The sequence below is a fragment of the Dendrobates tinctorius genome, unplaced genomic scaffold, assembly GCF_039654945.1.
Source record: "Dendrobates tinctorius isolate UK_male_01 unplaced genomic scaffold, ASM3965494v1 ptg000322l, whole genome shotgun sequence".
In the NCBI taxonomy this organism is placed as follows: domain Eukaryota; kingdom Metazoa; phylum Chordata; class Amphibia; order Anura; family Dendrobatidae; genus Dendrobates; species Dendrobates tinctorius.
The window spans coordinates 1541038-1567596 of record NW_027361989.1 but is presented as its reverse complement, the minus strand read 5'-3'; the positions used below and the strand labels follow the sequence as shown (position 1 = coordinate 1567596).

The following is a 26559-nucleotide window of genomic DNA, read 5'->3' as shown; positions in this document are numbered from 1 at the left end:
GATCTGGAGGAAACACATACAGGGACTGAATTCATTCTCTACATACAGATAATTATAGGCCGTGTGTATTTAGTCCTATCTATTACCTGGTGATGTGAGGGGCTGGGGAACCTCCATGACATCCTTGTACAGATCTCTGTGTCCTTCTAAATACTCCCACTCCTCCATGGAGAAATAGACAGCGACATCCTGACACCTTATAGGAACCTGACACATACAATGATACCGTCATCCCCGATCCCTTCATAGTGTTACTGTATAATGTCCCAGCATTCCCAGCAGTGTCACCTCTCCAGTCAGCAGCTCAATCATCTTGTAGATGAGTTCTAGGATCTTCTGGTCATTGATGTCCTCATGGATCAGGGGGTGAGGTGGAGGCCCCGTGATTGGGCTCAGGGGTCTTCCCCATCCCTCAGACACAGGGTCCTGACAGCGATCACTAGAGGTCTTCTTCACCACTGTGTAATCCTGGTTATGGAGAGACACATTAATAAATCTCACTACAGACATTTCCAGAGTCCTCACCTCTCCAGTTCTGTCCATCTGTTATTCCCATAGATAAGAATGATGTAATGTGACGTCATCAGAATCTCTCACCTCTCCAGTGAGACGGAAGAGGATCTCTAGGGTGAGGTGTAACATCCTCTCCGCCATCTTGTCTCTGTCCATATCCATCCTTGATGGGTAAATCAGGAAAATTCTCTTCTGTAGAAGATCTTCACTGAGAGGATCCGATATTGTAGAGACCTGAATGAGAAGAAGATGAGCCGATGTAACATCATAAGAATCCTGTGTAATAATACAATTACTGGAGATAATAAGGGAAACATATGAGGAGATTTATTATCTTACAGGGTTTAGTTTTCTCCCCTGACATCTACTAATAAAACCTATATATTTAGGCCACAGACAACAAGCAGTTTCCTCCTCGGAGTCGGCAGCTGAACACGTTCCTCATAGACTCATCTTCCATAACGCTAATTCTCGTCTCATTACCGACACTGGAATCGGCATTAGCAATACTGCAGGAGATATTCATTACACGCGACATGAGAAATAACTCCTTCATGGTGAGGACGACATCTTCATCTTCTACTGCGGCTCTAGAGACAGATGTGGCCAGAGTCGGTCACTGCCTCCATCCCCACCGGCCGTCTATATGAAGGTTTCCCGTCTTCCCCGCACTGGAATCTTCTCTCACGTTAGATCTCAGCTCTGAGTCACACACAGAAGTTTGAGGCTTTTCTGGAAGAACAGGACAGGAGAGATCTGAGGCCGATGTCTCCATGTACAGGGTTTCCCCTCGGGATAAGAGGCTTTTCGATCCCTTTCCCCCAATTAGAGGGGACACCTGTGGATATCGGGGTCTTTACCGGCTGCAGTCCTGGGGGGATTTACTCGGTAACGTGGACGTTGGACAAACGTCACCATCAATTCCCATCAGAGTGAAGGAACATCGCTCCTCTATTCAGCTCTATGGATCCAGGATGAAATCCACTGCGGCCCCTGCAAGAAAAGAGCGAAGTCTGGTGAGACCCCCGAGGCCGGAGATTTCTACAGTTGCTCTGTGCGCACAGGACCTGTGATGAGGTCACAGGAGGGGAGGAGTCAGGGGTCACATGATCAGGGCCTCAGTGTGTGCAGGACTCTGCTGTGCTGGTTGCCATGGTGCTGGATGAGGGGAAGTTTCTGTGTGGGGTCAGGAGGGGTTTACAGGGTGGATGTAGCAGAGCCGTGTGTGTACGAGGTGTATGGAGCAGAGCCGTGTGTGTACAAGGTGTACGGAGCGGAGCCGCGTGTGTACGAGGTGTACGGAGTGGAGCCCTGTGTGTACGAGGTGTACGGAGCGGAGCCGTGTGTGTACGAGGTGTACGGAGCGGAGCCCTGTGTGTACGAGGTGTACGGAGCGGAGCCCTGTGTGTACGAGGTGTATGGAGCGGAGCCATGTGTGTACGAGGTGTACGGAGCGGAGCCGTGTGTGTATGAGGTGTACGGAGCGGAGCCGCGTGTGTACGAGGTGTACGGAGCGGAGCCCTGTGTGTACGAGGTGTACGGAGCGGAGCCGTGTGTGTACGAGGTGTACGGAGCGGAGCCCTGTGTGTACGAGGTGTACGGAGCGGAGCCCTGTGTGTACGAGGTGTATGGAGCGGAGCCATGTGTGTACGAGGTGTACGGAGCGGAGCCGTGTGTGTACGAGGTGTACGGAGCGGAGCCGCATGTGTACGAAGTGTACGGAGCGGAGCCGTGTGTGTACGAGGTGTACGGAGCGGAGCCGTGTGTGTATGAGGTGTACGGAGCGGAGCCGCGTGTGTACGAGGTGTACGGAGTGGAGCCCTGTGTGTACGAGGTGTACGGAGCGGAGCCGTGTGTGTACGAGGTGTACGGAGCGGAGCCCTGTGTGTACGAGGTGTACGGAGCGGAGCCCTGTGTGTACGAGGTGTATGGAGCGGAGCCATGTGTGTACGAGGTGTACGGAGCGGAGCCGTGTGTGTACGAGGTGTACGGAGCGGAGCCGCATGTGTACGAAGTGTACGGAGCGGAGCCGTGTGTGTACGAGGTGTTCGGAGCGGAGCCGTGTGTGTACGAGGTGTACGGAGCGGAGCCGTGTGTGTACGAGGTGTACGGAGCGGAGCCGCGTGTGTACGAGGTGTAAGGAGCGGAGCCGTGTGTGTACGATGTGTACGGAGCGGAGCCGCGTCTGTACGATGTGTACGGAGTGGAGCCGTGTGTGTATGAGGTGTACGGAGCGGAGCCGTGTGTGTATGAGGTGTACGGAGCGGAGCCGTGTGTGTACGAGGTGTACGGAGTGGAGCCGTGTGTGTACGAGGTGTACGGAGCGGAGCCGTGTGTGTACAAGGTGTATGGAGGGGAGCCGTGTGTGTACGAGGTGTACGGAGCGGAGCCATGTGTGTACGAGGTGTACGGAGCGGAACCGCGTGTATGCGAGGTGTACGGAGCGGAGATGTGTGTGTGCGAGGTGTATGGAGTGAAGCCGTGTGTGTACGAGGTGTACGGAGCGGAGCCATGTGTGTATGAGGTGTTCGGAGCGGAACCGCGTGTGTGCGAGGTGTACGGAGCGGAGATGTGTGTGTGCGAGGTTTACGGAGAGGAGCCGTGTGTGTACGAGGTGTACGGAGCGGAGCTGTGTGTACGAGGTGTACGTAGCAGAGCCGTGTGTGTACAAGGTGTATGGAGTGGAGCCGTGTGTGTACGAGGTGTAAGGAGCGGAGCTGTGTGTGTACTCTGTATACCACCATCTTCAGTCACACACCCCTGTGTACGCTGTATACACCCGTATACCCCCAGCTTCGGTCACAGACCCTGCATCTCTCACACTGTAGAACTGACGCCGGACACGCACGGTAAAACTGCGGTCGTCGGTCTCTCATCTCTCGCACTTATACTGATAACATAAGATGGAGTCAGACGAACCCTCCTACAAAACGTGAGAACAAAGTCATTACTACAGGACTGTGTGAGAAAGGGATTTATTCTACAAGAAACGCTGGGGCCACAAATGAGGGAATCCGGGCCCCGTGGCTGGATACTCCGGGCCCCCAGCGTGTTAGGACCAGGCGGGGTCTTTGGCCCTGGAGCTTCTCTACTCGGGATAATGAGACTCTGATCTTGGTCATCCGTGTGGATAATGGAATTACAAAGCTTGTCATAGACTTTCCATGTTAAGCACGGACGGCACATGTACAGCACACGGACGGCTCATGTACAGCACACGGACAGCACATGTACAGCACACGGACGGCACATGTACAGCACACGGACGGCACATGTACAGCACACGGACGGCTCATGTACAGCACACGGACGACACATGTACAGCACACGGACAGCACATGTACAGCACACGGACGGCACATGTACAGCACACGGACGGCTCATGTACAGCACACAGGCGGCACATGTACAGCACACGGACGGCACATGTACAGCACACGGACAGCACACGGACTGCACATCTACAGCACACGGACAGCACACGGACTGCACATCTACAGCACACGGACAGCACACGGACTGCACACGTACAGCACACAGACAGCACACGGACGGCACACGTACAGCACACGGACTGCACATCTACTGCACATGGACAGCACACGGACTGCACACGTACAGCACACGGACGGCACACGGATGGCACATGTACAGCACACGGACGGCACACGTACAGCACACGGACGGCACATGTACAGCACACGGACGGCACGTTTACATGGACCCATAGACTTGTATTGGCCCTTTGTCATCTGTGCTGCTGGGAAAACACGGACATGAGAGCAGCACCGTAGGTCAAATAGGGGACACGTGGCATCTGTGAAAAACATGACAGGTCGTGTGAAGGGGCCGTACAGTCACATAATAGAAAACATTAGCAGAATTGCCGTCTTTTTCTACATCCTACCTCACAAACAGCAGAATAAAAAGAGATTATTAACAAGTCCTACATGTCCCCCAACTACTCTGCTAAATCCCCTCTGGCTCCGTGGCCGATGGTTCGGGGGCCCTGATGGTTATTATTCACTTTGCAGCTATAATATAAGGTGAAGCCACAAGACCCCTGCAGACCAGTGCTGAGGCTGACGGAGACCCCCGGAGCCACAAGACCACTGCAGCCCAGTGCTGAGACTGACGGAGACCCCCAGACCTACAAGACCACTGCAGCCCAGCGCTGAGGCTGACGGAGAACCCCAGAGCCACAAGACCACTTCAGTACACTGCTGAGACTGGCAGAAACCCCCCAGAGCCACAAGACCACTGCAGCCCAGTGCTAAGACTGGTGGAGACCCCCAGAGCCACAAGACCACTGCAGCCCAGTGCTGAGACTGACGGAGACCCCCGAAGCCACAAGACCACTTCAGTACACTGCTGAGACTGGCAGAAACCCCCCAGAGTCACAAGACCACTGCAGCCCAGTGCTAAGACTGGTGGAGACCCCCGGAGCCACAAGACCACTGCAGCCCAGTGCTGAGACTGACGGAGACCCCCGAAGCCACAAGACCACTTCAGTACACTGCTGAGACTGGCAGAAACCCCCCAGAGCCACAAGACCACTGCAGCCCAGTGCTAAGACTGGTGGAGACCCCCGGAGCCACAAGAACACTGCAGCCCAGTGCTAAGACTGGCAGACACCCCCAGAGCCACAAGAACACTGCAGCCCAATGCTAAGACTGGCAGAGACCCCCGGAGCATTGGTGTTTGAGCCACGGGGGATTTATCATTTCATGCTAATTATTTTTACATTCTCAGAAATCCCCTGTAGTGTCTGTTCACATTCACCATTTTTGCTGTGGATTGATCTACAGTGTTGGCAGGAAATATTCTACTTTTTTGCAGCCTTTTCACTCACATTTTTTTGTCCCATTCATTTGAACAGGGAAAAAAACACTGCAGAATCTCTGAAAGATGACAGCAACAGATTTATAAAAAAAAAGTGTCTTCAGGCCGGTGTCCGTGTCTGGCCGGTGTCCGTGTCTGGTCAGTGTCCATGTCTGGCCGGTGTCCGTGTTTGGCTGCTGTCCGTGTCTGGCTGCTGTCCGTGTCTGGCCACTGTCCGTGTCTACCCGGTGTCCGTGTCTGGCCACTGTCCGTGTCTACCCGGTGTCCGTGTCTGCCCAGTGTCCATGCCTGCCCAGTGCCCGTGTCTGCCCAGTGTCCGTGTCTGCCCGGTGTCCGTGTCTGGCCGGTGTCCGTGTTTGACTGCTGTCTGTGTCTGGCCGCTGTCCGTGTCTGGCTGCTGTCCGTGTCTGGCCAATGTCCGTGTCTGCCCGGTGTCAGTGTCTGTCCGCTGTCCGTGTCTGGCCGCTGTCCGTGTCTACCTGGTGTCCGTGTCTGCCTGGTGTCCGTGTCTGGCCGCTGTCCGTGTCTGGCCGGTGTCCGTGTCTGCCCGGTGTTCATGTCTGCCCGGTGTTCGTGTCTGGCCGGCATTCATGTTTGCCCGGTGTCCGTGTCTGCCCAGTGTCCATGTCTGCCCAGTGTCCATGTCTGCCCGGTCTGTGTCTGGTTGGTGTCCGTGTCTGGATGTTGTCCATGTCTGGATGCTGTCCGTGTCTGGCCGGTGTCCGTGTCTGGCCGCTGCACTGGGACAGGCTGGAATAGTATAGTAGACGTCACTATTCCACACAATAGGATATTAAGCCATGTTCACACTGTGCTTCTGCAGTGCGTCCGGGGGCTCTGCCTGAATCCCTCTAAAATAGGAATCACATAAATCCCCGTTGGGGCCACAGACGGCACTGACACCAGCAGAGGACAAAGGAATTTGTTTTTTTTCTGAAATTGACTGATTTATGTCCTTAGGCCGGTGCACACAATCAGGAATTGGCAGCGCTTTGGACGCAGCACATGTCCGCTGCCAGCTACTGAACACAGGTGACTCCACATGTGATCACTGAACCGTACGGATTCACTGCGTACAATACATTGTACGGGTGAGATTTATCGCATCTCCACAAGATAAATAGACATGTGATCTGGAAAGACGAACCGCATGTCCGTCTCTAAGGATAGGGAATGTAGATTGTGAGCCTCATTGGGGACAATGCCACTAATGTCTGTAAAGTGCTGTGGAATTAATAGCGCTATATAAATGAGTAACTATAAATATATAAACTGCGGGGGTTCTGGCCTTTCACAAAATGTCAGCAGAGCCCCTGCAGCACCGTACACCCGCAGCGGCGCTCCACACATCTGAACGACCCCTCATCCCAGCCTGCAGCAACGCTCCACTCCTGCCTCCTCCAGCAGCGACCCTGGGACCTCGCATCACCGCAGTCACCAACCCCGGTAAGTAATTTATTAAAAAAAGTTATTTTCCTTTTCTTCTTCTCAAAATTTGGGGGCGTCTTATAATCCGGAGCATTTTATAACCTGTAAAATACGGTAAACTACTGATTCCTATTATGGCGACACTACAATTACAGGACTATATATGCAGCATATATACACAGATACACACTATACATGGACACACATCATATATACTTTATAAATATAGAAACATACACTATATGCTGTATATACAGTACACACATACTGTGTATATAAAGTATATACACACAGAAACATTCAGTTTATATACAGTATATACAGTATGCTCACATACACATACAGCTTATATATTTACACAATATAGTGCACACATGCAGTATACAAGTATAATATACATACACATACCATATACTGTATGTACATGTATATGTATATATACAGTGGGGCAAAAAAGTATTTAGTCAGTCAGCAATAGTGCAAGTTCCACCACTTAAAAAGATGAGAGGCATCTGTAATTTACATCATAGGTAGACCTCAACTATGGGAGACAAACTGAGAAAAAAAAATCCAGAAAATCACATTGTCTGTTTTTTTTTCCTTTTATTTGCATATTATGGTGGAAAATAAGTATTTGGTCAGAAACAAAATTTCATCTCAATACTTTGTGATATATCCTTTGTTGGCAATGACAGAGGTCAAACGTTTTCTGTAAGTCTTCACAAGGTTGCCACACACTGTTGTTGGTATGTTGGCCCATTCCTCCATGCAGATCTCCTCTAGAGCAGTGATGTTTTTGGCTTTTCGCTTGGCAACACGGACTTTCAACTCCCTCCAAAGGTTTTCTATAGGGTTGAGATCTGGAGACTGGCTAGGCCACTCCAGGACCTTGAAATGCTTCTTACGAAGCCACTCCTTCGTTGCCCTGGCGGTGTGATTTGGATCATTGTCATGTTGAAAGACCCAGCCACGTTTCATCATCAATGCCCTTGCTGATGGAAGGAGGTTTGCACTCAAAATCTCACGATACATGGCCCCATTCATTCTTTCATGTACCCGGATCAGTCGTCCTGGCCCCTTTGCAGAGAAACAGCCCCAAAGCATGATGTTTCCACTACCATGCTTTACAGTAGGTATGGTGTTTGATGGATGCAACTCAGTATTCTTTTTCCTCCAAACACGACAAGTTGTGTTTCTACCAAACAGTTCCAGTTTAGTTTCATCAGACCATAGCACATTCTCCCAAAACTCCTCTGGATCATCCAAATGCTCTCTAGCAAACTTCAGACGGGCCCGGACATGTACAGGCTTAAGCAGTGGGACACGTCTGGCACTGCAGGATCTGAGTCCATGGTGGCGTAGTGTGTTACTTATGGTAGGCCTTGTTACATTGGTCCCAGCTCTCTGCAGTTCATTCAATAGGTCCCCCCGTGTGGTTCTGGGATTTTTGCTCACCGTTCTTGTGATCATTCTGACCCCACGGGGTGGGATTTTGCGTGGAGCACCAGATCGAGGGAGATTATCAGTGGTCTTGTATGTCTTCCATTTTCTAATTATTGCTCCCACAGTTGATTTCTTCACTCCAAGCTGGTTGGCTATTACAGATTCAGTCTTCCCAGCCTGGTGCAGGGCTACAATTTTGTTTCTGGTGTCCTTTGACAGCTCTTTGGTCTTCACCATAGTGGAGTTTGGAATCAGACTGTTTGAGGGTGTGCACAGGTGTCTTTTTATACTGATAACAAGTTTAAACAGGTGCCATTACTACAGGTAATGAGTGGAGGAAAGAGGAGACTCTTAAAGAAGAAGTTACAGGTCTGTGAGAGCCAGAAATCTTGATTGCTTGTTTCTGACCAAATACTTATTTTACACCATAATATGCAAATAAAATGAAAAAAAACAGACAATGTGATTTTCTGGATTTTTTTTTCTCAGTTTGTCTCCCATAGTTGAGGTCTACCTATGATGTAAATTACAGACGCCTCTCATCTTTTTAAGTGGTGGAACTTGCACTATTGCTGACTGACTAAATACTTTTTTGCCCCACTGTATATATATATATATATACTAGCTGAAGAGCCCGGCGCTGCCCGGGCATAGTAACTAACTGTGGTTAGTTATAGCAAATTATAATTATCCTCCATCCCATAGGCCCGTGCCCATATACCCATCATACATATCCTCCATCACATAGTCGAGTGCTCATATACCCATCACACATCCTCCATCCCATAGTCCCATGCCCATATACCCATCATACATATCCTCCATCCCATAGTCCCATGCCCATATACCCATCATACATATCCTCCATCCCATAGTCCCATGCCTATATACCCATAATACATATTCGCCATTCCATAGTCGAGTGCCCATATACCCATCACACATCCTTCATCTCATAGCCCCATGCCCACATACCCATCATACACATACTCCATCCCATAGTCCCGTGCCCATATACCCCATATACCCATCATACATATCCACCATCTCATAGCCCCGTGCCCATATACCCGTCATACATATCCTCCATCCCATAGTCCAGTGCCCATATACCCATTGTGACATCGGCGGCTATGCCCGCCGATGCCCCTTCTAGAGCAGCGCGCACCGCAGCGTTTCCCTACCTGCGCGCTCCCGTCCGGCCTCGTGCCCGTCGTCCACGCTCCCTCACGGCGGCTCCTGGCTTCCGCTCTCTGTCACGCGCTCGCCCCCTCTCGTCCTCTCTCTCCAGCTGTGGGCGGCGCTGAGGGGCTGGCCTGGCGCACGCACTTCCGGGGGCTGGTATATTTCAGGCGTCCTCGCTGTTAGGAGGACGCCTGATGATTGTGTAGCAATCTGGCCCCTACAGTGCGTCTGTAGTTAGTCCTATCTCTGCCTATCCTTCCTGCCTTCCTCTGTGTCGTCCTCCCCGCTCTCCCCAGTCTGTCCACGCTCTCCTTTCTTCCATTCCATGTGCCGTTCCCTGTCTCCAGTTCGCCTTGATTCCTCCTCTTGCCTTTCCGTATTGAGTCCTTCCCTGAGCCACCTGTCCCTGCTAGTATTTCTGTCCGCTGCTTCCCCAGGCCTTTTGTTCGTGGAGCCGTCCCTCTTGGTTCCGGCTGTCGCGCCTCCGTCCTCTGAGGTCCTGCCCCAAACGGTCCCTGTATAGGGGCGGTCTTCACCTGGCGTGCTCGACCCGGGGGCTCCGGATCCGCGATCCAGAGGGTCCACTCTCTGACATAGTTTTCGTCAGCACTACACCCATCATACATATCCTCCATCCCATAGTCCAGTGCCCATATACCCATCATACATATCCTCCATCCCATAGTCCAGTGCCCATATACCCATCACACATCCTCCATCCCATAGTCCCGTGCCCATATACATATCCGCCATCCCATAGTCCCGTGCCCATATACCCGTCAAACATATCCTCCATCCCATAGTCCCATGCCCATATACCCATCATACATATTCGCCATCCCATAGTCCCGTGCCCATATACCCATCACAGATCCTTCATCTCATAGTCCCATGCCCATATACCCATCATACATATCCGCCATCTCATAGTCCCGTGCCCATATACCCATCATACATATCCTCCATCCCATAGTCCAGTGCCCATATATCCATCACACATCCTCCATCCCATAGTCCCATGCCCATATACCCATCATACATATTCGCCATCCCATAGTCCCGTGCCCATATACCCATCACAGATCCTTCATCTCATAGTCCCATGCCCATATACCCATCATACATATCCGCCATCTCATAGTCCCGTGCCCATATACCCATCATACATATCCTCCATCCCATAGTCCAGTGCCCATATATCCATCACACATCCTCCATCCCATAGTCCCGTGCCCATATACCCATCAAACATATCCTCCATCCCATAGTCCAGTGCCCATATACCCATCACACATCCTCCATCCCATAGTCCTGTGCCCATATACCTATCATACATATCCTCCATCCCATAGTCCAGTGCCCATATACCCATCACACATCCTCCATCCCATAGTCCCGTGCCCATATACATATCCGCCATCCCATAGTCCCGTGCCCATATACCCGTCAAACATATCCTCCATCCCATAGTCCCATGCCCATATACCCATCATACATATTCGCCATCCCATAGTCGAGTGCCCATATACCCATCACAGATCCTTCATCTCATAGTCCCATGCCCATATACCCATCATACATATCCGCCATCTCATAGTCCCGTGCCCATATACCCATCATACATATCTGCCATCCCATAGTCCAGTGCCCATATACCCATCACACATCCTCCATCTCATAGTCAACCATTATGACATCATAATGAGCGGCGGAAGGGCTTGCAACCTATGATGACATCATGATAAACCGGAGAGACTAGAGTCTAGGCTAGTTAACAAAAAATTATCAAATTTTTATTAATCATAAAAAGTGACATAAAATGTCAGTATATGCAAAAAGACACTGAACACAATACACGAGTGAGCAGACAGTATGAAAAGGGGTACTTATATAATTAAAAGTGACCTCAAAACCCTAGAACGTGGCATGAATTTCCTACGATCACGCTTAGTACATACGGGATAAAGCAGATATATATGTGCTGCCACTAGTCACAGCAGTCTTAGTGGACAAAATAGTCCCAAGTATAACAAGCATAATGCTAAACCCCAGGTACCGAGGTTCCCCCAATTATAATCAATGTCGTAAATAGACAAATCCAATAGCACTAAATAATATGGAGGGGTACCGGACACTGCGGCATGTGAAGAGACTAAAGATCCATAGTTAGTGAAAGGTGTATAAGGCAGAACAATTGAGATAAATGAATCAACCAAAATACATTGCCAATATGTAATTACCCGTCATGCTTCCAAGTGTGAAGGCAGGACGACAAACCCCGACGCACGTTTCGATGTGTAAATCTTCCTCAGGGGGCGTGGCTTTAATATGCCTAGGTTCCCATTTAAATACCCTACTTGTTTGCGAAGTTACCAATAGGAATGTAATGAAGCGAATGGGTGCAATGTATCCGCCCATGAACGTCACACTTAATCACAGTTCAATTGTTCCAGCCAGTCCCCAGAGGCGGAAAGGGCACCTCCACCAATGATATGCTCAGACATCAACGCTGACAAGCAGGAAGTGAGGGCGGTGACCCTCACTCCTGCCAGTTAAGTACACACACGTCACTTCCGCCCTCAGTACGGAGCGGTGAGTGGCAGTATGGGGGGCGGGTATTAACCCCGTGCCGCTGGTGAACCCGCACGTCACTACCACTCTGCTGCTGCGTCACGTGGGACGGCCGGCGCCTAGCCGTCACCAGGCGACGCAGTCATGCAGGAGATGGAAAGGACGCACTAAGAACATCCGGCAGTGAGATGGAAAGGACGCGTTAGGAGCATCAGGTAGTGAGGGAGACGTATAGGCATAGTAACCATGAACAGATTGCTTACAGGGAAAGTGATGATATAGGGGATATATCATGGAATTTGACCTATATCATCACTTTCCCTGTAACATTTTTGGAGCAGTTTCTCCATTTCCCGAGCCCCGTAACATTGTTATTTTCCTCCGGTGGAGCTGTATGATGGATTATTTTCTGCAGGACGAGATAACGTTTTTATTAGTACAATTGTGATCGCTCGTTACAGCATTTTTTGTGGAATTGTGCCAACCATAAATACGTAATTTTGGCAATTCTCACATTTTTCCTATTTCTGGTGTTTACTGATCGGGTTAATTGTTTTTATGTTTTTTACAGAGGGGTAAAAGACACACAGGCAGTGCTGTACAAAAACAACAGATAATGTAACAAAAAAGAACAGCGAGCACTGAAGGAGATAAAAACTGCCAAGATCCTGTTATTAGAGAAGCCGATAAAGGCAATAATGTAGTGTTAGTAGCAATGGACAATATAGTTAGGCTGAGTTCACACGTGGCGTTTTTTTCGCGTTTCCGCGGCGGTTTTAACCGCGCGATTTTGCCGCGAAAACGCGAAAAATAAGCATCCCATGCATTCCTATGGGATTCCGCAATGCTGTGCTAATGCTGCGGTTTTTACCGCGGCGGAATTGCTTCGCGGTAAAAACCGCAGCATGCTCATTAATTTGCGGAATCGCGGCGATCCCGCACCCATAGGAATGCATTGTTCCGCTTATTTCCCGCATGTGGCTGTGCACAACATGCGAAAAGTAAGCAGAACAATTGCGGATGGTACCCACGGTCCGGAGGAGAGGAGACTGTCCTCCGGGCTTTGGGTACCTTATCCCTGTAAAAAATAGAATTTAAAAATAAAAAATATTGTTATTCTCACCCTTCGACGTCCCGCGCAGCCTTCCCGCTTCTCTTCACGCTTTCGTTCCCAGTAATCCTTTGCGAAAATGCCCGCGATGGCGTCCGTTCTCACGGGATCGCGAAGTCTCGCGGTCATTCACGCGACGTCATCGCGAATTACCGCGAGACGTCGCGATCCCGCGAGAACGGACGTCATCGCGGGCATTTTCGCAAAGGATTACTGGGAACGGCTGCGCGGGATGTCGGAAGGTAAGAATAACACCGTTTTTTATTTTTTTTTACATACTATCTTTTACTACTGATGCTGCATAGGCGGCCTCAGTAGTAAAAAGTTGGTCACACTTGTCAAACACTGTGTTTGATGAGTGTGACCAACCTGTCAATCAGTTCTCCAAGCGATGCTATAGATCGCTTGGAAAACGCTAGCATTCTGCAAGCTAATTACGCTTGCAAAGTGCTAGTTTTTCCGCGGGAAAATCGTGGGAATTTAAAATGCGATTTTCCCGCGGACTGGAATTCCGGAATTCTCGCGGAAATTTCCGTGAGAATTCCGGTACGTGTGCACATAGCCTAAGGAGCAGAAAGACAGCGATCAGATAGCAGCACAGAGAAAAACAAGCGCTGATCCCACAAATAACGAGAAGGAACAACTAAGATCTTCTCTGAGATTTCACATAGAGAAGGGACGATTGTCTAAGAAATATCAGAGAAACTCTTCCCTGAATTTCCACACAAGCCGCATTGGTGTTATATTCCTAAAGTCCACAAAGACGCAGCGCCCCCACCAGGCCGCCCGATAGTGTGCGGGGTCGGATCAGTAACAGAATCTTTCTCTACATTTATAGACCGGTGTCTGAGACCATTACTGAGAATAGCACCTGCTCACATCAAGGACACCGGAGATTTATAGAGAATTGTGTCCGGTATAGATTGGCAGGAGGGTTATAAATTGGCTTTGATCGACGTCGGGAGCTTGTACGCACGAATTCCACAAATCACAGGACTGGAAGCAATAAAAAATCTATGGAAAAAACTGCTGAAACAGATGACTACAGTCATATGTTAAAGTTTGGGCACCCCTATTAATGTTAACCTTTTTTCTTTATAACAATTTTGTTTTTTGCAACAGCTATTTCAGTTTCATATATCTAATAACTGATGGCCTCAGTTATATTTCTGGATTCAAATGAGGTTTATTGTACCAACAGAAAATGTGCAATCTGCATTTTAACAAAATTTGACCGGTGCAAAAGTATGGGCACCTCAACATAAAAGTGACATTAATATTTCGTAGATCCTCCTTTTGCAAAAATAACAGCCTCTAGTCCCTTCCTGTAGCTATTAATGAGTTCCTGGATCCTGGATGAAGGTATTTGTGACCATTCCGGTTTACAAAACAATTCCAGTTCAGTTAAGTTTGATGGTCGCCGAGCATGGACAGCCCGCTTCAAATCATCCCACAGATGTTCAATGATATTCAGGTCTGGGGACTGGGATGGCCATTCCAGAACATTGTAATTGTTCCTCTGCATGAATGCCTGAGTAGATTTGGAGCGGTGTTTTGGATCATTATCTTGCTGAAATATCCATCCCCTGCGTAACTTCAACTTCGTCACTGATTCTTGCACATTATTGTCAAGAATCTGCTGATACTGAGTTGAATCCATGCGACCCTCAACTTTAACAAGATTCCCGGTGCCGGCATTGGCCACACAGCCCCATAGCATGATGGAACCTCCACCAAATTTTACTGTGGGTAGCAAGTGTTTTTCTTGGAATGCTGTGTTTTTTAGCCTCCATGCATAACGCCTTTTTGTATGACCAAACAACTCAATCTTTGTTTCATCAGTCCACAGGACCTTCTTCCAAAATGTAACTGGCTTGTCCAAATGTGCTTTTGCATACCTCAGGCGACTCTGTTTGTGGCGTGCTTGCAGAATCGACTTCTTTCGCATCACTCTCCCATACAGCTTCTCCTTGTGCAAAGTGCGCTGTATTGTTGACCGATGCACAGTGACACCATCTGCAGCAAGATGAGGCTGCCGGTCTTTGGAGGTGGTCTGTGGATTGTCCTTGACTGTTCTCACCATTCTTCTTCTCTGCCTTTCTGATATTTTTCTTGGCCTGCCACTTCTGGGCTTAACAAGAACTGTACCTGTGTTCTTCCATTTCCTTACTATGTTCCTCACAGTGAAAACTGACAGGTTAAATCTCTGAGACAACTTTTTGTATCCTTCCCCTGAAAAGCTATGTTGAATAATCTTTGTTTTCAGATCATTTGAGAGTTGTTTTGAGGAGCCCATGATGCCACTCTTCATAGGAGAATCAAATAGGAGAACTACTTGCAAGTGGCCACCTTAAATACCTTTTCTCATGATTTGATACACCTGGCTATGAAGTTCAAAGCTCAATGAGGTTACAAAACCAATTTAGTGCTTCAGGAAGTCAGTAAAAAGTAGTTAGGAGTGTTCAACTCAAGAAAATGATAAGGGTGCCCATACTTTTGCACTGGTCAAATTTTGTTTAAATGCAGATTGCACATTTTCTGTTAGTACAATAAACCTCATTTGAATCCAGAAATATAACTGAGTCCATCAGTTATTAGATATATGAAACTGAAATAGCTGATGCAAAAAACAAAATTGTTATAAAGAAAAAAGGTTAACATTAATAGGGGTGCCCAAACTTTAACATATGACTGTATATTGGATTCATCCTGGAAAGCCTGAATGTTATATTGTCCCATAAGGCCTTCTCTTTTGGGAGCAGCTGGTCCACCCAGATGACGGGGACAACGATGGGGGCGCCAGATGCTGCAGTTTCACTAATTTGTTCTTGCCAGACTTTGAAAATAAATATATTTATAGTGTAAAACCCACCTGACACCTCCGTGCGGACCACCGGTACGTGGATGATGTGTTTCTGGTGTGGGCTGGGACAGAAAGGGGTTCATGATTTTATTACATATATGATCGAGGAGAATAAGGTTAATATGAGATTTATTCACAATTTGGACAGAATAACTTAGATTTCTCAGATGTGAATAATAAAATAGTGGATGGTAGAATAATAACCAGCACCTATAAAAACCTGCAGCCATCAATATGTCCCTCCATTCTAATAATGCGCACCTGGAACATACTAACAGAGGCCGACCATACAGCCGGTATCTGAGGCTGAGAACAATGAATAGTAGAGAAGAAGGTTTCCTACAACAAGTGAATGACCTGACAGACGACTTATTACACAGAGGTTATCCGCCAACATTATTACACTGTGCTAGAGCGATGGAGGAACCCATGTGGGTCTAGTTACAAGATCCAGGAGGAAGAGCAGAAAAAAGGACGAGATAATAAAAGGTTTATTGTTACTTTTACACCTAATCCCAATATGAATGTAATAAAATCAGCGATAAACAGGAATTGGCATTTGTGAGGAGATAAAGATTTAGCCGTAGCAGCAAAGAACAACCCTCGATTGCTTCTAGAAGAAGCGGTGACTTAGATGACTTATCGCTACAGGAAAGATTCCAGGAGAAGAACAATAAAGTCACCTGGTTACATGGAAGACGCCCAAGAGGCCATTTCCATTGTGGGGATTGCTCCTTCTGTCATCTCCATCTTACAGGAGAAATCTGAGGATCGGGGCGATGACGGTAGATAAACTAATCACGGGCCGCACAGAGCAAGTGCTTTATGTCATATACTGCCCAGGACGATTATTATATTGCCCCGACTATTAGACCGCGGCACATCAGGCTCAGAGAACATTTCCATTCAGTCACACAGGGAAAGGATCTGTGACATTAATGATATAAGAGAGGTCCATAATGCGGACCCCAATGTGCTGAGATCTGCAGGAATTGAGCCCGCTGATTATCCTGTACAAGGCGGTGACCAGAATAGATTACTACTAACAAGAGAAGCAGCATGGATTGTGGATTGTGATGCACAAGTTCCCCTTGGCCTCAGTGATACATTGAATATGTCTGTGTGGCTGTGATCTATGTTATATTTCTTTTAATTTTTTGTATTAATCATCTCACTGTACTCACTGTAAATGTTTTGCCCTTCTCAGTTAACCATTTCCTAACCCTTGTTAAAAGGAAGTGGTGTAACCCCCTGACAAGCATGGACCTGTAGAAGTGCTAAGCAAGTGCGAAACGGCCGTAGTCCGTCAGGCTCTCTCATCTGTATAGCTCCCTGCTACCTGCACGCCGCACTCTAATATGGTTTGATGTCTCGTTTCACCATGGAATAAAATTGCAAGAAGGATCTGGGTGACAATTCTTTCAATTCCTTATGATTACTCTTATACGTATACACAATGGTGATGAATGGAAGGCCGCATTCGGACCGGAGGGTCATATTGAAAATTTGGTGATGCCATTCAGATTAAACAATGCTCCGGCAGTCTTTGAAAATGTCATTTTTTTTCTCACCGATGGGTAGATTTGCGGAAGTTTACCTGGATGATATATTGAGTTACTCACGTCCTCTGCAGGAGCATCATGAGCCTGTCAGACAGCTGGAGTGGGAAAATCATTACCCAGCAATCCCTTTTTGACATTTTGAAGACCTCCATCATTGAAAAATGTCCTAGCACCAAGAAACATAAAAGAGAAGATGGAAGATTTGCTAAAAATCGCCTGTCTCCCGAATAAACTCATTACATGCAATCTGAAAACTTGCCTCTGTTGTGACTCGATCTGCCATGGTCTCTCTGAATTCACCCTTATTTCTACTGGAGAAATTTTCCCGATCAAAGCCCCATGTCATGTTCCACCAGTTATGTTACACACGTGATTATATGCTCATACCAGAAATTATATGTGGGAAGGACGACCCAACCCCTCCACAAAAGGCTGAACTCACACCACTCCAATACTCCATAGGGTTTTCTCCAACATGGGCTTTCACGTCACTGCACCATCAAACACAAGAAAGATTCCACACAACTGAGAATATTCCCCACAGAGGAGATTCCCCCACAGGAAAAGAATCGCATTGGACAACTACATCGGGAAGAAATCTTCTGGATTTATAAACTAAACCCCCTTACTCCAAATGGCCTCAGTGAGATTACAGATGTTACAGAGGCTCCTGCTGCACCAGCCTGGGATAAGTCAGATCATCGCTGGATCCCCGAACACCTCCTGTGACCCGGCTCCACCAGCGCTGCCGACCCCCCCCGGGTTTACTGAATTCAGACTGTGGGACAGACCCCCATTTGACACATTAACTTTTTCCCTATTTTCCTTCTGAATATTTGGGGTGCGTCTTATGGTCCGTTGCGGCTTATAGTCCGAAGGATACAGTATATTTTTATTCATTCTTTTAGGTGACCTCACTTCATCCATAGGCACTTTATAATGTAATTATTGTATGTAAGTGTGTTCTGTTTTCTCATGAACTATAATTTATCTTTGTGTGACGGACTTTCTCATGAACTTTGACATTTTGTGCTTTGTTGGTGTTTTTTTTTTCATTCCAAAGACATACTGATAGGGAATTTAGATTGTGAGCCCCATCGGGGACAGCGATGATAATGTGTGCAAACTGTAAAGCGCTGCGGAATATGTTGGCGCTATATAAATAAAAAGATTATTATTATTATTATAAAGACTGCATATAAAACGTTCCAGGCTTGACATGTTTATCCGCTATCAGGCTTCGTCCTGAGGAAGACGTCCTGCGTGACTGTGAAACGCGTTGACTTTGAAAACTAATTTGAATAAACGTTCTTAGTGAAAATCTCCATCTCCGATCGTCTCCATCAGCAGCGCAGGTACAGACACATTATACCCGGATCAGCTCTTCTGCTCGGTCTTTGGCCCCGGGTCCTGCAGCAGCTGATTTATGCATTGAGCATGGTGTAAAGGCGCCACTCCATCAGGTGAGTGTAATACTCCCCTACTCTCATTACATCTGGTTATCAGGTAAGACCCTATTTTTTGCTTGTTTGTTCCTCAGTATCTCGACTACAAGAAATCTCTGTAACACTTTCAGGTCACTTGGTTGAAACCAATGAAGGGACTGCTGGGACCGTAACGGGGTCCATCTGAGACCCCAATGCAGAAGCCAAATGTCCTGAGAACTGGACCTGCTGGACCACAAATTGTCATTTCTCCAGGTTACCAAATAAATAGTTGTCACGTAGAACCCGGAGAACCTGTCTGACATGCTCAGCATGCTCCTCCAGAGGACGGGAGGAACTCACTATATCATCCAGGAAAATTACCACAAATCTACCAATCAGTGAGAAAAAATAATTACTGACATTGTCACAGACTGCCGGAGCATTGGTTACCCCGAATGGCGGCATCAGGTTGGGTTTTCTTACAGCGAATATTGGATTTATGTTGGGGCCCCCTGTCCCTGACAGCCGGTGTCGTTTCCCCTACAGAGGATAATCCACAAGGGCCCTGAGGTGCGAGACTCGGGCGAGTTTCTCCCAAGTGTGACCCCGACCTCAGCCGGACCCTGGAAGGGGGAAATAACCGAGATTTGGGCGTTTTAGCTCCTGGTGTGGAGTCGATAGCACAATCATATGCCGCCATATAGTAGACGGCCGGTAACTGGTGAGAATTCCCTCCTGTGTGGGGTCTATTTCCCTCCAGAGAAATCACACGTTACATTCCACACATAACACTGTGTAGAGAAGGCGGCGCGGGGTAATTGTGCCAGTAGTGAGGGGCGAATAATGGCGGGAATGTCACTGACTGAGGAGAAGGCTCCATGGAGCGTCTTCACTCCGGAGATCATGTGACCCCTGACTCCTCCCCTCCTGTGACCTCATCACAGGTCCTGTGCACAGAGCAGTCATATATGTGGAGTGCGGCTCTGCAGGTTAGTGATGGGCAGTCCGGCTCTTCTGGCTCCTTTCCCCACCTTTCTCCCTCCTGTCCCTTCACTATAAAGCCTGGGCCTCATTATACAGCTGTACAGGGGTCTAGTGAAGGCTTTTTAGCCTTTTCCTCAGTCTGTACCTCCTGGTCACAGACCCTCACTCCTGTCCTTTCACTATAAAGCCTGGGCCTCATTATACAGCTGTACAGGGGTCTAGTGAAGGCTTTTTAGCCCTTTCCTCAGTCTGTAGCTCCTGGTCACAGACCCTCACTCCTGTCCCTTCACTATAAAGCCTGGGCCTCATTATACAGCTGTACAGGGGTCTAGTGAACTCTTTTTAGTCCTTTCCTCAGACTGTAGCTCCTGGGAACAGGCCCTCACTCCTGTCCCTTCACTATAAAGCCTGGGCCTCATTATACAGCTGTACAGGGATCTAGTGAACTCTTTTTAGTCCTTTCCTCAGACTGTAGCTCCTGGTCACAGACCCTCACTCCTGTCCCTTCACTATAAAGCCTGGGCCTCATTATACAGCTGTACAGGGGTCTAGTGAAGGCTTTTTAGCCTTTTCCTCAGTCTGTAGCTCCTGGTCACAGACCCTCACTCCTGTCCTTTCACTATAAAGCCTGGGCCTCATTATACAGCTGTACAGGGGTCTAGTGAAGGCTTTTTAGCCTTTTCCTCAGTCTGTACCTCCTGGTCACAGACCCTCACTCCTGTCCTTTCACTATAAAGCCTGGGCCTCATTATACAGCTGTACAGGGGTCTAGTGAAGGCTTTTTAGCCTTTTCCTCAGTCTGTACCTCCTGGTCACAGACCCTCACTCCTGTCCCTTCACTATAAAGCCTGGGCCTCATTATACAGCTGTACAGGGGTCTAGTGAACTCTTTTTAGTCCTTTCCTCAGACTGTAGCTCCTGGGCACAGGCCCTCACTCCTGTCCCTTCTCTATAAAGCCTGGGCCTCATTATACAGCTGTACAGGGGTCTAGTGAACTCTTTTTAGTCCTTTCCTCAGACTGTAGCTCCTGGGAACAGGCCCTCACTCCTGTCCCTTCACTATAAAGCCTGGGCCTCATTATACAGCTGTACAGGGGTCTAGTGAACTCTTTTTAGTCCTTTCCTCAGACTGTAGCTCCTGGTCACAGACCCTCACTCCTGTCCCTTCACTATAAAGCCTGGGCCTCATTATACAGCTGTACAGGGGTCTAGTGAAGGCTTTTTAGCCTTTTCCTCAGTCTGTAACTCCTGGTCACAGACCCTCACTCCTGTCCTTTCACTATAAAGCCTGGGCCTCATTATACAGCTGTACAGGGGTCTAGTGAAGGCTTTTTAGCCTTTTCCTCAGTCTGTAGCTCCTGGTCACAGACCCTCACTCCTGTCCCTTCACTATAAAGCCTGGGCCTCATTATACAGCTGTACAGGGGTCTAGTGAACTCTTTTTAGTCCTTTCCTCAGACTGTAGCTCCTGGGCACAGGCCCTCACTCCTGTCCCTTCTCTATAAAGCCTGGGCCTCATTATACAGCTGTACAGGGGTCTAGTGAAGGCTTTTTAGCCCTTTCCTCAGACTGTAGCTCCTGGGAACAGGCCCTCACTCCTGACCCTTCACTATAAAGCCTGGGCCTCATTATACAGCTGTACAGGGGTCTAGTGAAGGCTTTTTAGCCCTTTCCTCAGACTGTAGCTCCTGGGCACAGGCCCTCACTCCTGTCCCTTCATTATAAAGCCTGGACCTCATTATACAGCTGTACAGGGGTCTAGTGAAGGCTTTTTAGCCCTTTCCTCAGACTGTAGCTCCTGGGCACAGGCCCTCACTCCTGTCCCTTCACTATAAAGCCTGGGCCTCATTATACAGCTGTACAGGGGTCTAGTGAAGGCTTTTTAGCTCTTTCCTCAGTCTGTAGCTCCTGGGAACAGGCCCTCACTCCTGTCCCTTCACTATAAAGCCTGGGCCTCATTATACAGCTGTACAGGGGTCTAGTGAAGGCTTTTTAGCTCTTTCCTCAGTCTGTAGCTCCTGGGCACAGGCCCTCACTCCTGTCCCTTCACTATAAAGCCTGGGCCTCATTATACAGCTGTACAGGGGTCTAGTGAAGGCTTTTTAGCCCTTTCCTCATAGCTCCTGGGATCAGGCCCTCACTCCTGTCCTTTCACTATAAAGCCTGGGCCTCATTATACAGCTGTACAGGGGTCTAGTGAAGGCTTTTTAGTCCTTTCCTCAGACTGTAGCTCCTGGGAACAGGCCCTCACTCCTGTCCCTTCATTATAAAGCCTGGACCTCATTATACAGCTGTACAGGGGTCTAGTGAAGGCTTTTTAGCCCTTTCCTCAGACTGTAGCTCCTGGGCACAGGCCCTCACTCCTGTCCCTTCACTATAAAGCCTGGGCCTCATTATACAGCTGTACAGGGGTCTAGTGAAGGCTTTTTAGCTCTTTCCTCAGTCTGTAGCTCCTGGGAACAGGCCCTCACTCCTGTCCCTTCACTATAAAGCCTGGGCCTCATTATACAACTGTACAGGGGTCTAGTGAAGGCTTTTTAGCCCTTTCCTCACACTCTAGCTCCTGGTCACCATGTGATCTCACCATAACCCTAACAAGCTAATTAAGGTGTGAAATCTTGGTCAAAATTATCTCAGTACACAAATATCCAAGGGTGCCCAAAGTTTTGCATCGCCTCTTTTTCCTTTTTGCAATTATGAAATTGTAAAAAATTCTATATACAGTGGGGCAAAAAAGTATTTAGTCAGTCAGCAATAGTGCAAGTTCCACCACTTAAAAAGATGAGAGGCGTCTGTAATTTACATCATAGGTAGACCTCAACTATGGGAGACAAACTGAGAAAAAAAAATCCAGAAAATCACATTGTCTGTTTTTTTTTCATTTTATTTGCATATTATGGTGGAAAATAAGTATTTGGTCAGAAACAAAATTTCATCTCAATACTTTGGATATATCCTTTATTGGCAATGACAGAGGTCAAACGTTTTCTGTAAGTCTTCACAAGGTTGCCACACACTGTTGTTGGTATGTTGGCCCATTCCTCCATGCAGATCTCCTCTAGAGCAGTGATGTTTTTGGCTTTTCGCTTGGCAACACGGACTTTCAACTCCCTCCAAAGGTTTTCTATAGGGTTGAGATCTGGAGACTGGCTAGGCCACTCCAGGACCTTGAAATGCTTCTTACGAAGCCACTCCTTCGTTGCCCTGGCGGTGTGCTTTGGATCATTGTCATGTTGAAAGACCCAGCCACGTTTCATCTTCAATGCCCTTGCTGATGGAAGGAGGTTTTCACTCAAAATCTCACGATACATGGCCCCATTCATTCTTTCATGTACCTGGATCAGTCGTCCTGGCCCCTTTGCAGAGAAACAGCCCCAAAGCATGATGTTTCCACCACCATGCTTTACAGTAGGTATGGTGTTTGATGGATGCAACTCAGTATTCTTTTTCCTCCAAACACGACAAGTTGTGTTTCTACCAAACAGTTCCAGTTTGGTTTCATCAGACCATAGGACATTCTCCCAAAACTCCTCTGGATCATCCAAATGCTCTCTAGCAAACTTCAGACGGGCCCGGACATGTACAGGCTTAAGCAGTGGGACACGTCTGGCACTGCAGGATCTGAGTCCATGGTGGCGTAGTGTGTTACTTATGGTAGGCCTTGTTACATTGGTCCCAGCTCTCTGCAGTTCATTCAATAGGTCCCCGCGCGTGGTTCTGGGATTTTTGCTCACCGTTCTTGTGATCATTCTGACCCCACGAGGTGGGATTTTGCGTGGAGCACCAGATCGAGGGAGATTATCAGTGGTCTTGTATGTCTTCCATTTTCTAATTATTGCTCCCACAGTTGATTTCTTCACTCCAAGCTGGTTGGCTATTGCAGATTCAGTCTTCCCAGCCTGGTGCAGGGCTACAATTTTGTTTCTGGTGTCCTTTGACAGGTCTTTGGTCTTCACCATAGTGGAGTTTGGAGTCAGACTGTTTGAGGGTGTGCACAGGTGTCTTTTTATACTGATAACAAGTTTAAACAGGTGCCATTACTACAGGTAATGAGTGGAGGAAAGAGGAGACTCTTAAAGAAGAAGTTACAGGTCTGTGAGAGCCAGAAATCTTGATTGCTTGTTTCTGACCAAATACTTATTTTCCACCATAATATGCAAATAAAATGAAAAAAAAACAGACAATGTGATTTTCTGGATTTTTTTTTCTCAGTTTGTCTCCCATAGTTGAGGTCTACCTATGATGTAAATTACAGACGCCTCTCATCTTTTTAAGTGGTGGAACTTGCACTATTGCTGACTGACTAAATACTTTTTTGCCCCACTGTATTTATTTTTTTATTATTATTTTTGCCTAAAATACAAAGGCCATGTGTCATCTTAGAGGTTCGGCCTTTTAGAGATCATTTCATCTTCATCTTACTACTGCTCACAATAACGGTCATTTTGACCAGGGGCGCCCACACTTTTACATGCCGCTGTCAATGCTTCATCCCGCTGGTGCTCAATATTTAATAGGGTCTTACTATTAAACTTAATGAAAAGTTCGGTGAATTTCTTTGAGCTGTTATTACTAGAGATGAGCGAATATCGTCGGAGAAGTTGTTATTGGCTAATATCGCTTACCGAATAGCTGCATTGGGACCCCAAATCCCTGGAGCGCTCCCGATAATCAGCTGCATGTGTCGCTCTCCATGCAGGTGCTGTGACTATCACACAGCGCGACACATGCAGCTGATTATCGGGAGCGCTTTTTTTATTTTCCCTACTGTAGTTTGTAGACTCCATATACAGATCCCTTAAGTGCGAAAAGAGCTGAATTCCCCACTTAAGTTATTGCATTTTGGAAATTGCCCCCACTGGGAATTTATCTACAGGTAAAGGCACAATTTTGTCTCCATGAGGGTTGTGCTCACAGCCCAACATCGTGTGGCCTCCAAAGAAATGCCACCCCCCACTATTACTGACCCACTGCCAAACCGGTCATGCTGAAGGATGTTGCAGGCAGCAGATCGCTCTCCACGGCATCTCCAGACTCTGTCACATGTGCTCAGTGTGAACCTCCTTTCATCTGTGAAGAGCACAGGGCACCAGTGGTGAATTTGCCAATCCTGGTGTTCTGTGGCAAATGCCAAGCGTCCTGTATGGTATTGGGCTGTGAGCACAACCCCTATCTGTGGATGTCAGGCCCTCAGACCATCCTAATGGAGTCAGTTTCTAACCGTTTGTGCAGACACATGAACATTTGTGGCCTGCTGAAGATCATTTTGCATGGCTGTGGCAGTGCTCTTCCGGTTCATCCTTGCATAAAGGTGGAGGTAGCGGTCCTGCTGCTGGGTTGTTGCCCTCCTACGGCCCCCTCCACATGTCCTGGTGTACTGGTTTGTCTCCTGGTAGCGCCTCCAGCCTCTGGACACTGCGCTGACAGACACAGCAAACCTTGCCACAGCTCGCATTGATGTGCCATCCTGGATGAGCTGCACTACCTGAGCCACTTTGAGTCCGTGTCATGCTACCACAAGTGTGAAATCACAACCAACATTCAAAAGTGACTAAAACATCAGCCAGAAGCATTGGTACTGAGATGTGGTCTGTGGTCCCCACGTGCAGAACCACTCCTTTATTGAGGGTGTCTTGATAATTGCCAATAATTTCCATCTGTTGTCTATTCCATTTGCACAACAGCATGTGAAATTGATTGTCAATCAGTGTTGCTGCCTAAGTGGACAGTTTGATTTCACAGAAGTTTGATTTACTTGGAGTTATATTCTGTTATTTAAGTGTTCCCTTTATTTTTTTGAACAGTGTATATAGATAGATAGATTTTTTTTTCTTTACGTTGGAGGGTCCAATTCCAGCTATTGCTGTGGGATCTGTGATTTCTATCTACTCCACTGTGTACAGGATAATAGAGTATAATAAAGTAGTTATGGACGTGACGTAACTAACATTGTGCAGTGACTCTGCTTTCCATATAGTGATGGATATTTCTTGTTGCTGAAACTGTGATATTTTTTTCACTTTAAACCTTTTTTAAACCCCTCTGATCAGTGAGATCACACAACATACAAGCCTCTGATGGCTCCGGTGATGCCCTGTACTACTGTAGTGCCGTATATCATCACTGCCTGTCAGTGTAATACTAACGGCCCCATACACATGAGATCAGAGTTGGCTGAACGGTCATTTGGCAGACGGCGATCTCTCCCGACTCCCCCATACACAGAAATATTCCAGCTTTCCTGTGGTCTGTATGAGAGAGTCGCCTCCAGACTCCTCTAGAGGAGGATTATCTACAGGAAGAACAAACAGATTATCCTCTGAAATTCAGGATGCCAGATCCTTCTCTGCCCTGACATCATCTGTCGGGAGGCCCCCAAATACATTATATGGTCGGCCAAACCCCCCGAAATCAGTGCTTTCATGGAACTTTAGCCTAATGTGTATGGGGCGTTATATGGTAACTTATTGGACGCTGCCTCTGGCCTGGGCTAATAGACCTTCATACATTGCAGCCCAGACCCCATTATTAGGCATGTAAGTATCAGAGTAACTAGGCCGCCCCATACTATCGAGTACTTGGAGGCGGGGGTCATTCAGCCAAACTCTGTCACACCTTCTTAGATGTCAT

General features: G+C 47.7%; 1 protein-coding gene across 1 annotated transcript; it reads right to left on the bottom strand.

Annotated features, from left to right (window-relative positions):
- Positions 1-243: 243 nt before the first annotated feature.
- Positions 244-26559, bottom strand: LOC141074058 (oocyte zinc finger protein XlCOF29-like). The gene is made up of 3 exons (XM_073561575.1): positions 26545-26559; positions 598-747; positions 244-468 (listed from the first exon to the last, which is right to left on the bottom strand). Exons 1-3 carry the CDS (start codon positions 26557-26559, stop codon positions 244-246), a joined length of 390 nt encoding a protein of 129 aa, XP_073417676.1.

Bases quoted from the DNA above. Each gene is read 5' to 3' on its own strand.
- LOC141074058 (XM_073561575.1), bottom strand. The intron at 469-597 runs GTGAGAGATTCT...CTCCATAACCAG, and splicing joins TCTTCCGTCTCACTGGAGAG to GATTACACAGTGGTGAAGAA.